Raw genomic sequence first — 15,542 nt, 5'->3', positions numbered from 1 at the left:
CTGTCACAAAAGGTTTTAGTTCGTTTTTAAGCTGAAAGCAGTGAGAGAGAGTACATGCAAGAGAAAATGAAAGTGAGTGTGAGAATGAGACAGAGACTCTAAACTAGCCTTGGAATCATGATACCTAGGTTCTGATCTTGGCTGTGCTTTTTACTGTGTGAACCTGGACAAGTCAATGAACTTCTCTGAGATCATTAAAATGAAGATCACAATTGTAGCTCTGCCTGCCTTGCAGGGTTGTTTTGAAGATCCAATGAAATGAGACATGTCAAGATAGGCTATCCCAAGGGGGCGGCTAGGTGGTGCAGTGGATAGAACACCGGCCCTGGAGTCAAGAGTACCTGAGTTCAAATCCAGCCTCAGACACTTAACACTTACTAGCTGTGTGACCCTGGGCAAGTCACTTAACCCCAATTGCCTCACGAAAAAAAACAAACAAAGATAGGCTATCCCAGTGTGTACACATAGGCCCTGCTCTATCTGCACCACCAGGTGCTGCCTAATCACATACCACTATTTGGAATTAAATTATCCCCAATTACTTGAAAAGTCCGTTATTTAAATGTTCTTTTGATGTAAAAGAATTTCTGGAAATTAACTCATAATAAAATCTGTAAGCTGCAAATAATATGATAACAGTATATTTTGCTATGACTAGGTGAAGTCCATGTGATACAGGCTTACAGAAATCAATGAATTTTAGATAATGTAGTCCAACCTTTCTCATTTTATAGAGGAAACTAAAGCCTACAGAGTTTAGATAGTTTCCTTCTCCAGCCATTTATATTAAACATCTAAGAGAAAGAGCATTGTGTTAGATGCTGGGGAGGACACAAAGTTTAGATAGAATAGAGCTTCTCTCCCTCACCCCACTTCTAAAGATCACAGTCTAGCAGAAAGGCAAGAGACTAAATAACTCTCACAAAGTGTATCAGAGGGTTGCAAAACAAAGTACAAGGGGAGGTGTGGAGAGGTGGGGTATCATTATAAATAGAGTGAAGAAGGGAAAGGGCTTAAAGGATGAGTGGAGGTTCAATAGGTCAAGAAAAAAGATGGATATTTCAGAAAGAGCTAACAACGTTAAGTAATTCCACAAAGCTAGACTGGGATTCTGATCCAGATCTTCAGTCCCTAAACTCAGTCCTCTTTCTACTGTACCACTGTGCCTCTCACAAGCCCCCAGTGGTCATCACAATGCCATTGTTGTCACAACATCCCTAGGAGGTAGAAAATGCAAGGGTTATTAAAACTGTGAACCCTGGTTTTCCAGTTCTGAATCCAGGGCTCCTCCTATCACATAATGCCAAATGTGTCATATCAAGAAAAGAGGCAGCTTATGTGTTGTCACCAGCACCATGACAGCTGCTGCCCAGCCTGCTGAGAAACAAAACCTCTGAGCAGGCCATCTTAGTGTGTGGCAAAGAGGAATCTTTTAGCAAAGGCTCTGGGCCAACAGAGAACCCAAGAGTCAGGATTGCAAGCCAAACCAGCTTTGTAAGCAGTAACTGGCACTAGAAACTAGGGAGGATATAGGTGAGAGGCAGAGCCTACACAAGAAGGGATTCTTGCTGGTGCATTTGACTGACAGAAATCACTGTCAGTACCTTCATCTTTAAATAGGAAGGACAGTGATATGCATGAGAGTCATTTTAAAAACTTGTTCATATTTTTGATAAGTTAATTGAACCATCCATCTTCTACCCCAGATGATAAGAACCAATGAGGGGCTATCTCCAGAGTATATTACTGATGAGTTTAATTATAGTTTTTATAGGTCAGACTATAAATTAGTATGGCAGGAATAACTGGAAGGAAGAGAATTATCTACTGGCATACTAGACCCTCAAGTGTTCAGAGTGGGGGGAAAGTGGGAGAAATATGGGGAATAATACATCTTTGTTTCATCATTTGTACAAAACTGACCATGAAAAATTATCAAAGGACACAAAAATTTTAAAATTGATATTTTCTCATAAAAGGCAAAGCATATTCCATATACAGGTAGCTGGGACTGGTCATTATAGAATAAACAGAAAGTCATTTCTAAATGGGGCCACTCCCATTTTTGTGTCCTTTCAGAATGACATAATCTTAGCAGCTACAATGTACCTCAGAGGTCATTCTCAACAATTACCTGAAGGATGAGACATTACCAACACCCAGCCTAAAAGCAAATATATCCAGTGGTAGGGTACTTACTATCCCCTGAGGTAGCCCTTTTTGGGGACAGCTTTTATTATTAGAAAACTGTATATAATGAGTGAGATTTTTGACATCCTATAACTTTGATACTAGTTCTGTCCTCTGGGCCTAAGTAAAGAAAGAGCTCTCCAAAGAGCTGAAGACATCTATCTTATTCCTATTAAGTCTCCTCTTCTCCAGGATAAACATCCACATTTCTTTTAAGCATTTCCTTTGAGGATAGTTTTGGCCGCTGTCATCTGAATATTCTCTGCCTTCACAATGTCATTCTAAAATATAGCTCCCAGAACTAAATACAGACTCCATATGAGATCTTGCCAGGACAGTGCATGGGCAGAATGGCACTTTAATTATTACTGAGCACAGAATCCACTAAAGCCCCAGGTCTTTTTCACAAAATCCATCGTTCAGTCACATCTCACCCACCCTGTACTTGGATTATTGATTTTCTAAACTTAAGTAAAGGACAGTTCATTTATCCCTACTAAATTTCATCTTCCTCAACTAAACCCTCTGACTCATCAAACACCAAGGTGACCCAGGTTTTCTTTACTTTTCTTTTTTTTGAGGCAATCGGGGTTAGGTGACTTGCCCAAGGTCACATAGCTAGTAGTGTCTGAAGCTAAATTTGAACTCAGGTCCTCCTAACTCCAGGGCTGGTGCTCTATCCACCGGATTATCTAGCTGCCTCATGACCTGGGTTTTCAAAGGCTATGCCAGAAAGAGAAAGTTCAGGCAGACCCCACCAAACTGGAAAGACTTCAAATCTAGGCCTAGCAACCAAGAAGGGAGGAGCATACCCCAAGGTAAAGATTCTTCCCTATCACATTCCTTCCATTCTTTCTCCGTTTGGGTATTTTTAGGGTACAGGGAGAGAGGAAATTATGGGCCCATAGCCACCAACTTTATCTAAAAATATATGGTTCCACAGGTGGGCTGGGGCCATGGACGCCAGGTGGTTGGTCCAGCACCCCGAGCTGGCGGGCCAGACAGTCCTGAACCCAGTGACCATGGTCACCATGCCATCCTTCCCTGTCAGCACCCTGAAGCTGGCCTGAAGGTCCCTGGGGCCCCTGCCCCCTCCCCGCAAGCAGCTCCACATATTCCAGCCCAGTCCCCTCCCCTGTCCCTCAGAGGAAGGGCAGGGTACAGAGGCTGAGCCCAGATGGGGTACTGGGCCAGGAGGGCACAAAGGGACTGGCCCTGCTGCATTTGGACTTGACAAAAAAACTCAAGAGATACTTTGGTGATTGTGGTCCCAGTGGCTCTGGTGGCTGCCTTCTCGTCCCTTTCTGTCCCTGCCTTGCCTCCCCTCCCTTCCCTTCCCAGGTAGTCAGTGAGCTGTGGATGTGATGTTCTTGGTTTTCATCCCTCATCCCTCCCTCCTTCCCAACCTTCCCCTCATGTGCTGATGCTGCTACTGCACTGCTCTCTAGGGTGAGGAGGCTGAGCTCTGGAGGCCCTCCCCACCCAGACCCCGGGGGTTCCCTACCCAGGCCTGGGCAGGGGAGGTGTTATTGAGGCCATTTTGTCCAGATAACCATTATGTGGAGATCTGGGGGTGGGGACTGATGCGGACACGGGTGATGGGGAGCAGATGGTCCACTGGGTCACAGGGACAGAGGAGCCAGGTGGGGAGGGGGGAAGTAAATACCAACTCCGATATCCAGGGGTGCCCCCAACACCCTTTCCCCCAGGCCACACTACAGTCTGATTGGTCCATCTGTGGTCACTGTGATTTGTTACAGTAGAAACTATTTAAGATGGTTCTCTACTAATAATAAACCAAATGAAAGAGAAAAAAAATATGGTTCATGCATACTTTTCTTGGGGAGGGGGGGGGTTTGCTGGCACTGGAGTCAGGAAAACCTGAGTTCAAATCCGACCTCAGACACTTGACACTTACTAGCTGTGTGACCTGGGAAAGTCACTTAATCCTCATTGCCCTGCCCCCCCCCCAAAAAAAGAACACAGTGGTTAGAAGGTAGGTGAACATCCTCTAGCATTTATCTGCACCCCAGTTAAAGGCAGACTATACAGAGTGATCCACAATAATGGACAGAATTAAGTTTATGTTAACATTCAAGTGACAACAAAAAAACCATTTTAATTTAATTCAAACATGTATTAAGTATTTTCTATGCGCAAAACACTGTAGCAGATAGAAAATTAAATAAGACAGTGTTTTTGCATACCCATAATGCTTTTTGTCCTCACATCTGCCTCTTAGAATCCTCAGTTTTCTTCCAAGCTGAACTCAAGCACCACTTTCTGCATCAGGAGTTCTTAACCTGTGTTCCATTTTATAAAATACTTTGATAACTGTGTTTCAATATAATTTATTTCTTTTAAAATATATTTATTTTGGGGGGCAGCTAGATGGCACAGTGGATAGAGCACCGGCCCTGGAGTCAGGAGGACCCGAGTTCAAATCCGACCTCAGACACTTAATACTTAACTAGCTGTGTGACCCTGGGCAAGTCACTTAGCCCCAATTGTCTCACTAAAATATATATATATTTTTTTTTAATTTTTAAATTGCTTTGAAAGGCTACAGAATTCTATAGCCTTTTAGAACTGAACTTCCATGGAATCTTGAAGGTCACCTAATCCAATTTTGTCTGACAGATGAGAAATTAGAGGCTAAGAAAAGGGAAATGACTTGCTTAAGGTCATCCCAGTCCTGTTTTCTGTCTCTGAAAGAAGACCCAAGGAATATACTTGGGGAAAAAGTATGTCTATTTACTTTAAAAGAATCCCTAAATCCCCCCTTAATAAGTAACAACACATAAACAGCAAAGTCAATATTTGAACCCAAATCTCCCTATTCCCAATCCTTTCATAACATCATGTTAGTCCCCTGTACTCAAAAATTTATAATCTGGTATATTTAGAGATCTGATGATTAAGTGCTGTGTCAGATTAACTTTTAATTATTTTTTACCTGCATGTATACCTAGCATGTGGTTCCAAAGGTTTGTCATGCCGGGGTGGGAGTGGGGATAAGCGCCCACTCTCTATAAAATGCTCCAATAGCATGCATCTCAAATAGCCTCTGACAACCGAAGCCCAAGTCCTGGCCTTCTCCTGGCAGAACTGTTTCCACTAACAGGAGAAGGGGCGAAGGCGAGTCACTGGCGCCTTAAAAACCAGTCGCTTTGGGCAGGTGGGGCTCGTTAGCCTTGGCCGGCAACCCGCCTAGGGGAAGGAAACCCTGATTTTAAACCTCCACAGCCTTGCAGCTATACCCATATATGGGAAAGGCTTCAGGAGTTAATCCCAAGGAAAAATCAGGAGTCGGAGTCCCTTAGGATGTGTTGGACATCACATCCCTCTGGCAACTCCTGCAGCGGCACTGGTGCCAAACTGTATTGGCTCTGCCTCTCCTTTGGATCCACCAATATCGTGGAGAGGGAAAACCTGCTGCATGGGTAACAACTTGTTTTCCATATTGATCCGCCCAGGCCAGTGCCCTGGAAAGGACACTCCAGCTACTCCTCATGGGGTAGATACAACACGGGATGCCGCAGTTACCGGTTACAAGTCACTCAGGAGCTGCAGCTCCGGTATCGAACTGCACAGCCACACTGTGGTCTGTGGCTCTTCAAGGCGCTGATCCATGGTCATCCGAGACTGGTGGAGGCCTACTACTACTATACCTAGCATGTCAAATTTGTCAATTATCAATTTAAATAATCCAAATTAAATGGAAAAAACAAAGTCAACCCTATACCCTAACTTAAGCCTTGTTATAACATAGTCTTTGTTATAGAACAATCTTACATCTTCAGTAACTAATACTTCAGGGAAGTTGATATTAATACTATATCCCTTTGACAGAAAACAGAATTTAATGATATTTCAATAATGCTCTTGTATTAGGCCAGAGATTAACCAAGCTAATTATTTATATTTTATGCTGAGATTAGTAGAATCATAAGTATATACTTTAAATGTAACTAATACATTTACAGATGTAGATGGAAACAGACATTTATGCTATTATGAGATACAACTACTAGCCAATCTCAGTGCTTTTTCGTGTGATCTCACTATAGTAAGGATTAAAAAGTAAACATTCAAAATGGCAGCATTATAGCTAATGTTCAAGGAAGCTAAGTGGACTTCCATATGTTACAGGAGAATGAATATATTACTGAAGTTTTAAAAAAAAACTGGAGATATAAATTTGAAACAATGCTGACGTTTTTGCAGCCCAGTTCCTCTGCTTAAACTTCTTCATTCTCGACATCACTAGTTACTTGCCCTGAGGAAATTGAGGAGGAATGAGAGATATCATCAGCATCCAAAGTATTCATTCAGTCATTACCGATGATCATGCCAATTAGTATGCTAGCATCATGCCAGGTGTACCTTCTAATAGTTAAAGGAATAACAACCGAGAGAACAATCACTACTTCCAGGTGCCCATCATGCAGAGATCTCAACACATTAAACCAGACCATTAAAAGAAAGTGTCAGTGAGGCAATTTCTCACTTTCACTCATTCAGTGTCAAGTGTTAATTTATACCTGTTGCCCTGCTCAATCTGATTAATTAATCCTTCATTTACCTCAGCACCTAAATCAATAAAGATATGTTTCTAAAATGGGTTGTTGTTGTTTTTTTTAATTATCTAATAGAACCAGTAACTTCTGCCATTAACCTAAATGACACTCTGAAGATCAAGTGGAAAACACTACAGCTTTAGCTGGAAAGTGAGTGTCACTTAACAACTTACTCACTGAAGTCAAGAGAATCAAAAGAAAATAAGCAACAAGTCTGATCATCTTCCTTTTTTACCTAAAGTATTTTACCTGGTACAAGGAAATGCACATCTTAAAGTAGACAGAAAGGATAATGAATGGGGCCTTATGACAGGCCAAGAAATTTCTAACTAGAAATAATTTTTATGTCAATAAGAACATATAGCCTATTTTACTATGAATGGAATCTCTCTTATGATATTTTTTTTCTCAAATAACCAAAAGAGTACACTTTGGAAAGGTGTGTATCTATAGCTATACAAAAAAAAATCCACTAACTTAAAAAAAAATAAGCTGTAGCTGAAATTTGGGTCTTCAATATTCTTCCTGTCCTTAACAGCAGAAATATCAAAGTCCAAAGGGAAAAAAAGTATAAAACTTCCCTTCTAATGGCAAAAAGTATTTATGTGAGCCACTGCAGAAAAATCTACTGGAACTCATGTTTGTATACAGAAAATTTTTTTAAATCCATTAATTTTGGTTATGTTTATACTTCTGTCAACTGTAATCATTCCCTTATTTCAGCTGAGGTTTCTTTCCATTTCTCATCTGATAAAGTGCTAAAACAATATTGATAAAGTAAGCCAGAAAGCATTTTATTAAAGCTTTTATTATGTACCAATCACTGTGCTAGTAACTTGGAATAGATTGAAATTAAATAGTTCAAGACCTCAAGGAGTTCACATTCTACTAGGAAAGAGAACAAGTAGGTATGTAAATATATGTAATGGATTCAAAATAAACACGGAGGGGACAATAGCAGCTGGGGTATACAGCAAAGATTTCACATAGAACAGGTGTTCTTGGCACTTTTTTTGTTTCATTTTATTTTTGTCATCATGGACCAGCAGTCTGGTAAAGTCTATGGACACTTTCTCAGAATTATTTCTCTAAATGCATAGAATATATAGAATTACAAGAGAAATAAATTATATTGAAACAGTTATCAAAATATTTTATAAAACAGACCAGAGGTTAAGAATCCCTTATGTAGAAAGTAGTGCTTGAGTTGAGCTTTGAAGAAATTAGAGACTCTAAGTGGTAGGTGTGAGGACAAAAAGCATTCTTAGTCTCCAAAGGCCAAGAGATAGGATATACACCATCACATGTATGGAACAGAAGAATGCCAGTTTGTGCGCAAATGTGTGAAGGAGAGTAACATCAAATAAGGATAGAAAGGAAGGTAGGGTTCAAGTGATGAAGGGCTTTACATGCTAGTCTGTATTTATTTGATCCTAAAAGTAAATGAACCCCTGGAATTTATTAAGTACAGAGTTAACTATAACCCTGACATTCTACCAGACAGTAGACAGGGAGCTAAACCAAATGATCCAAGGCAGGGAAGTTTAAAATAAGTGAAAGGAGATGAGAAGATCTTTACTACACAATTGGGCATACAGGTGAATGATGCAGGAAAGGCTCAATAGACAGGCTGAAGTCAGATTACAAAGGGCCTTAAGAAGGCAACTGAAATATTATTACTATCTATGAATAACAATGATTTTGACATTCTAACCATCCTATTTAAATAATTCCATTCAATAAGAAATTATTAATTGCCTCCTTTGTATAAGGGGGGCTTTATTAAATGCTAGGAATACAAAGACAAAAAAGAAATAGTCCCAGCCGTCAAGTACCTTAAGTGAAAGATGTATTCATATAGTTGAAGAAGGAAATGGCAAACCACTCCACTTAATTTTCCAAGAAAACCCCAAATGGAGTCACAGAGAGTCAGCCATGACCAAAATGACTCAACAACAAAAATTCATAGAGTCCCTCAAACATCCAGTCTACCTAAAATTCTTGGCTCTATTCTTTGGGCCTTTCTTTCCTTTTCTTTTTTACAACTATGAATTCTATTTAAAATGATGTGTTTTTTGGTTTAATTCACATAGTAAAATCTTGCTTAATCAGATAAAATGTATCAAAGTGATTTTTATTATAAAAGTGGGTTTATAAAAAAAGAAAAAAACTAAGGGTTTTAAGAACAAGCAAAAGAATATGGAATATGGAAAAGAATATGGAACTCCAAGATACATGGGAGGCACAGAGGATTTTTGTAAAAGAGCAGTGTTATAGGCATAATTATATATTAGAAGAGTCAAATCTGGCTTTCATGTGTAGGATACACTGGAAGAGGGTTGTAAGTAAGAAGTAATGAGGGGGGACCTACTGCAATAGCAGTGAAAATATGGAAGCGGTATTACAGAAAGAGAAACCAAGTCAATTTAACTCAACTTGACAAACATTGTTAAGCATCATGTGCCAAACACTGGAGATCAAAAGATAAAAATAAAATATACCATAGCATCAAGGAACTTCTATTATACTGGTGGGGTACAATTTGTACAAAGATAAGTAAAATAAAGAAATATATACACACACAAATATAAAGTAAATTCAAGATAGAGACAGTAGAACAACAGGAAAATGGGACACATCAAGAAAGGCCTTATGTAAGAGGTGATTCCTGAACTGTGCTTTGAAGGAAGGTAGGGATTCTAAGAGATGGAATAGAAAGAATTCATCCCAGACAAAGGAGACCACCCATGCAAAGCCAGAGAGGTGGAAGATGAAATGTTATGCATAGGGAATATCAAGTCATCCAATTTCATAAAACCAGAGGGTTATTAAGGAGAGTAATAAGAAATAACACAGGAAATTTAGGCAGGATCTAGGTTTTAGAGGGTTTTAGATGCTAGGCTGAGGATTTTATTTCTTCTCCTAGAGGAAAAAAGAAAGCCACTGAAAATGTCTGACAGAGGGAAAGCTAGGGGACTTGACAACTGATTGTATGTGTGGGGGTCATGGCATGTAAAAAGTGAAAAATCATACACTAAGATTTTTTTTTAGTGAGGCAATTGGGGTTAAGTGACTTGCCCAGGGTCACACAGCTAGTAAGTGTTAAGTGTCTGAAGCCGGATTTGAACTCAGGTCCTCCTGACTCCAGGGCCGGTGCCCTATCCACTGCGCCACCTAGCTGCCCCATACACTAAGATTTTAAACATGTGACTAAGTGGTACCACTAAAAGCAAGGAGGTGGGGGGTGGAGAGAAAAGATTTGAGTGAAATACAATAAATTTGATTTGGGACACATTGAGTTTGAGGTCACAGTAGAAAAAACAGGTAGCAATAGACTGTAAGTAGTTTGACAAGCTGACATGAAGCGAGAAAAAAGGTCTATTTCCATCTACCCATGGTTCCATACAATCTATTTCTGGGTGTTTTTACATCAGGATTGCCAAGAAAGCAAAGAAGGTAGAGAATACAAGAATGGTACAGAAAGGAGGTAGAGGCATCATAAAACATCTCATCTCAGAATATGTGCTACAAGTTTATAAAATACTCCCTTTTTAAACCTTTTGCATCCTAGATAACACAAAAAGGAGTACTTGGTGAAAACTATCATCACACTCCTCTACCATGCTCCCACTACCCTAGAAAAGACACGCACAGATACAGGAAGGGCCTACTAAATGAGAAGATTAAAGGAATATTATGCTAGATAGGTCTACCTGCATGCCCCATTAGCATCTCAGACTCAACACATACAAAACAAAACTCTTATTTTCTCCCTTAATGCACAGGTTATGTAGACACATGATGTTGTTTTATCTTTAAAACAGTCCTGTGAGGTGAATACATCAATACTTCAAAGATCTATCATTTTGATCAAGCTGGATACTCCCGTTCCATGGATGCAGGCTGCAATCTCTTTATAACCTGGCAGACAGTCTTTGAGAGCTGCTGTGGTAGAAACATTCATCACCTTGCAATTGGTATGATGATAAGTCTCTCCAAATGTAGCCAGACTACAGTTCTTAGAACAATTGATATACAATCAGAAGTTTGGACTCAGTTGGTATAGCCTTTGAGAAGTCAAAATAACCTTCACATCATGATGAGGTATAAGAATAGGATTTTAATGGTGAAAAGGAAAGGTAATTAATACACCCTTTAAAAAAAAAAGAAAATAGAGCCTTGGAAAGGATAAAGGACTCTGCCAAGACCTACTAGCTATAAGGAACTCAGACCAGAGTTTTTCATTTCAAATGAACTTTAGCTAATACATTTTTACATGTAGTGAAGGAGCTAGAAAGTCTCTCCAGTCCTTCCACTTAATCACATTACTGCCTAAATTCTAATATTGAGGTAATTGAAAATGTTGATCATAAAGTTATATGTATAATGCCATGAGCCATAACTGTAAAATACTTATCTTAGACTCAGACAACCAGGTTCAAAGCCCAACTCTGTGGAACAAGGAAACTACATGCACACAGATAATAAAAAATAAAACAGACAACACGTCAGCCTCAGTTTTTTCATCCATAAAATGGAAATGGTAACACTTGCACTGCCTACATCACAGTGTTGTTGTAGAGAAAGCATTTTGTAAACTTAAAACACCACAGAAATGTGAAATTACCATATAATAAAAGTAATTCTAAGTAATAAGACTGCAATGCAAAAATAACAATAACCCAACTTTATAAATGAGGAAACTTTATAAAGCCCATGAAGAATTAAACTACATTGACCAAAGTCAAGCTAGTGATTGGCAGGCTGGTTTGAAGAGAACCTTAGAGACCTTGTGACTTCTGTCCTTTTCCAAAGAAATTCCAATTAAACCAACCACCATTAACCTGAGAACCTTTAAGGACATTCCTATTGGTTCAACATTATTAAATGGCCCAAGTTCTTCTGCTTTCGACCTAAGTACCTTTGAATCATTAATTAATATAACCTCACAGAGTCAACATAATGATTTAACATTTCATATGAAAAAAAATCTGACATCTCTTCAACACAGACAAAAGACAGTACTAACATTTTGGTTAACCTCTCTTCCCAAAGGCACACCTGAGGACACTATAGGAAAAGGATATGCTTTATTATTACACCATGTGAAACCCACCTTCTTAGGGTTAGAAAGATTATGTTAAATAGGCAAAGAAATTGTAAAGGAAAACATACTGGAGTTGAAGAGGCCTTGGTTTCAAAATCTAGCACTTCCACTCACTGTCTGAATGGCCTTGGGATAATCATTCCACCTCAAATTCCTATTCTGTAAAAAGGATGGTTGTCCTATATCATTTCTTTTTTTTTTTTTTTGAGATATTTTATTTTTTCCATTACATGTAAAGATAGTTCTCAACTTTTGTTTATACATGCTTTACAATTTCAGATTTTTCTCCCTCCCTCCCTCCCCTCCCTCCCCCCCCCTCCCTCCCCCCCTCCCCTAGACAGCAGGTAATCTGATATAGGTTATATCTATATATATCTATACATATACATATAGATATATATATACACACACATATATATATACACATAATAACATTAATCCTATTTCTGCATTAATCCTGTTACAAGAGAAAGAATCAGAGCAGTGATGCAAAACCTCAAAATAGAAAAAAAAACAACAGCACCCAAAACAAAAGAAATAATATGGTTCAATCAGCATCTATACTCCACAGTTCTTTCTTTCTTTTTTTTTCTTGGATTTGGAGATCCTCTTCTATCATGAGTTCCCTGGAACTCTTCTGTACCATTGCATTGGTGAGAAGAATATAGTCCATCACAGTAGGTCAACACTCAATGTTGATGATACTATGTACAATGTTCTTCTGGTTCTGCTCATCTCACTCATCATCAGCTCACGTAAGACCCTCCAGGTTTCTCTGAACTCTTCCTGCTCATCATTTCTTACAGCACAATAGTATTCCATTGTATTCATATACCACAACTTGTCCAGCCATTCCCCAATTGATGGGCACCCCCTCAACTTCCAATTCCTTGCTACCACGTAAAGAGCAGCTATAAATATTTTTGTACATGTGGGTCCCTTTCCCCCTTCCATGATTTCTTTGGGCAAAAGACCTAAAAGTGGGATTGCTGGGTCAAAGGGTATGCACAGCTTTATCGCCCTTTGGGCATAATTCCAAATTGCTCTCCAGAATGGTTGGATCAGCTCACAGCTCCACCAACAATGCATTAGTGTTCCAATTTTCCCACAGCCTCTCCAACATTTATTATCTTCCTTTTTGTCATTTTAGCCAATCTGATAGGTGTCAGGTGGTACCTCAGAGTTGTTTTAATTTGCATCTCTCTAATCATTAGAGATTTAGAGCATTTTTTCATATGGGAATAGATAGCTTTGGTTTCTTCATCAGAAAACTGCCTGTTCATATCCTTTGACCATTTCTCAATTGGGGAATGACTTGGATTCTTATAAATTTGATTTAATTCCCTATATATTTTAGAGATGAGGCCTTTATCAGAAGCACTGGCCTCAAAAATTGTTTCCCAGCTTTCTGCCTCCCTTCTAATTTTGGATGCATTGCTTCTGTTTGTACAAAAATTTTTTAATTTAATATAATCAAAATCATCCACTTTGCATTTTATAATATATTCTATCTCATGTTTGGTCAAAAACTGTTCTCCTTTCCAAAGATCTGATAGGTACACTATTCCTTTCTCTCCTAATTTACCTATGGTATCACCTCTTATGTCTAAATCATGTATCCATTTTGACCTTATTTTAGTATAAGGTGTAAGATGTTGGTCTAAGCCTAATTTCTGCCATACTATCTTCCAGTTTTCCCAGCAGTTTTTGTCAAATACTGAGTTCCTATCCCAGAAGCTGGAGTCTTTGGGTTTATCAAACACTACATTACTAGTGTCATTTACTACTGCATTTCCTGAGCCTAGCCTATTCCATTGATCTACCACTCTATTTTTTAGCCAGTACCAGATAGTTTTGATGACTGCCGCTTTATAGTAAAGCTCCAGGTTTGGTACCGCTAACCCACCTTCCTGTGAATTTTTTTTCATTATTTCCCTGGATATTCTTGATTTTTTGTTTTTCCAGATGAATTTTGTTATTATTTTTTCTAGCTGTATAAAATAATTTTTAGGTAGCCTGATTGGTATGGCACTGAATAAGTAAATTAATTTAGGCAGTATTCCTATATCATTTCTAAAGTCCCTTTCAGCTCTAAATCTATGATCCTATATTCAAGATAAGGATGATAAATCCTTATACGCTGATGACCAGTAAGGTCATCAACTTTGATGATAAGAAAGGTCCCTTTCAACTCTGAAATTTTTTAAGAGGTTGTACTAAGAGAAACTTGTATTATGACAACATCAGCCTTGAGGAGAAAGAGGAAAGAAAAAAGGAGAGGTGGTTCACTTTCCAGAACTATTCCTGAGCTGAGGGAAATAACCAGCCTGTTTACCTGGGTTCTCAACGATTATTCCAATTGTTCAGATGTTGGTGTGCTTTTAAAAGAAAGAAATTTTTCATAAAATTTACTCACCCTGATCAGACAAAAAATCCAGCATGGTCTGTAAGAGGAAGGACAAATGTCTGACTGAGAGTGCAGGATTCCCCATTCTTCTGGAGGCATACACTAATTCATGAAGCAAGCGCATCTGCACTGCTGCCCATCCTCGGTGAGTTCCTGCAAGGGAAGAAGTAGAATCATTTTTAAATGTTCAAAAAATGACCATTAGCTTTTTAGGAAATGCACAATGATGAACTATGAAGAAACTTGGTGATTCCAGGGGGGAAAAACTGTTTCAACTATCATAGTATCATAGAATTTACATCAAGAAAAGTCCTTAGAGATCAACTGATCCAAGCCCTTCATTTTACAGATACAGAGAGTCATGTGGGTAACAGTTTGGATTCAAAATCAATGTCCAAAACAGATCCCATTATCTTTCTCCCAAACCTACCCCTTTCTAAGCTTCTCTATTTTTTTTTTCAAAGGTACCACCATCATTCCCAGGTTTACGACCTCAACATTATTCTCTACTCCTTACTCCTTCACCTCACACACCAAATCAGTTGCCAGCCTTGTCTTTCCCACCTCCACAACTCCAAATTCAACGCACTTTCCACCACACCATAGGGAACAAAAAATCATGGGTTCAAGATAAACATGCCAGGTAGAAGAGAATATTGGGATTCAGCATGTTATCCAGATATTTGGTTCCATGTCCAACATTGTCTGGTGGAAGGGCACTTGACTTGGACTCAGAAGACATGAGTCAAGTCCTGGCTCCCTGGACAAGTCATTTTGGGGACTCCAGTTCCACCAGCTATAAAATGAAATTGAAACCTTCATAACAACTATATAAATGTAAGCTACAAGTCAATACAATTTAAGAAAAGCCATTTTACAACTGAATTATTAGGATAAGTTTAGGACAAGAGATAATCATCAAATCTTTCACCATTAGGGATATAAAGATCTAATTTGTAAAAATGAGATGATTTTCGCCAGAAACTTGTGATATTTTACCGGCCTTCAACATCATTAGCCCAATGCTTATTTCAACACCTTATGGATCTGATTTCGTCAATATAAATAACAACTTTTTTTTTTTTTTTGGTGAGGCAGTTGGGGTTAAATGACTTGCCAAGAGTCACAGAGCTAGTAAGTGTCAAGTGTTTGAGGTCAGATTTGAACTCAGGTCCTCCTGAATCCAAAGCCCTTTATTCACTAATATAAATATCTTCTTAAACAAAGACATTTATAATCCCTTTGATCCAATCACATT

General features: G+C 38.8%; 1 protein-coding gene across 1 annotated transcript in view; it reads right to left on the bottom strand.

The window, feature by feature from the left end:
- Positions 1–15,542, bottom strand: part of TRAPPC9 (trafficking protein particle complex subunit 9) — a 994,996-nt gene that overhangs the window by 868,632 nt on the left and 110,822 nt on the right. Inside the window, 1 exon segment of the mRNA XM_043975265.1 lies at positions 14,294–14,437. Within this exon segment, the coding sequence (XP_043831200.1) occupies positions 14,294–14,437 (144 nt within the window).

The sequence above is a fragment of the Dromiciops gliroides genome, chromosome 1, assembly GCF_019393635.1.
Source record: "Dromiciops gliroides isolate mDroGli1 chromosome 1, mDroGli1.pri, whole genome shotgun sequence".
Taxonomy (NCBI): Eukaryota; Metazoa; Chordata; class Mammalia; order Microbiotheria; family Microbiotheriidae; genus Dromiciops; species Dromiciops gliroides.
Note: the sequence above shows the minus strand (reverse complement) of the source record. Positions and strands in the feature narration are given on the sequence as shown.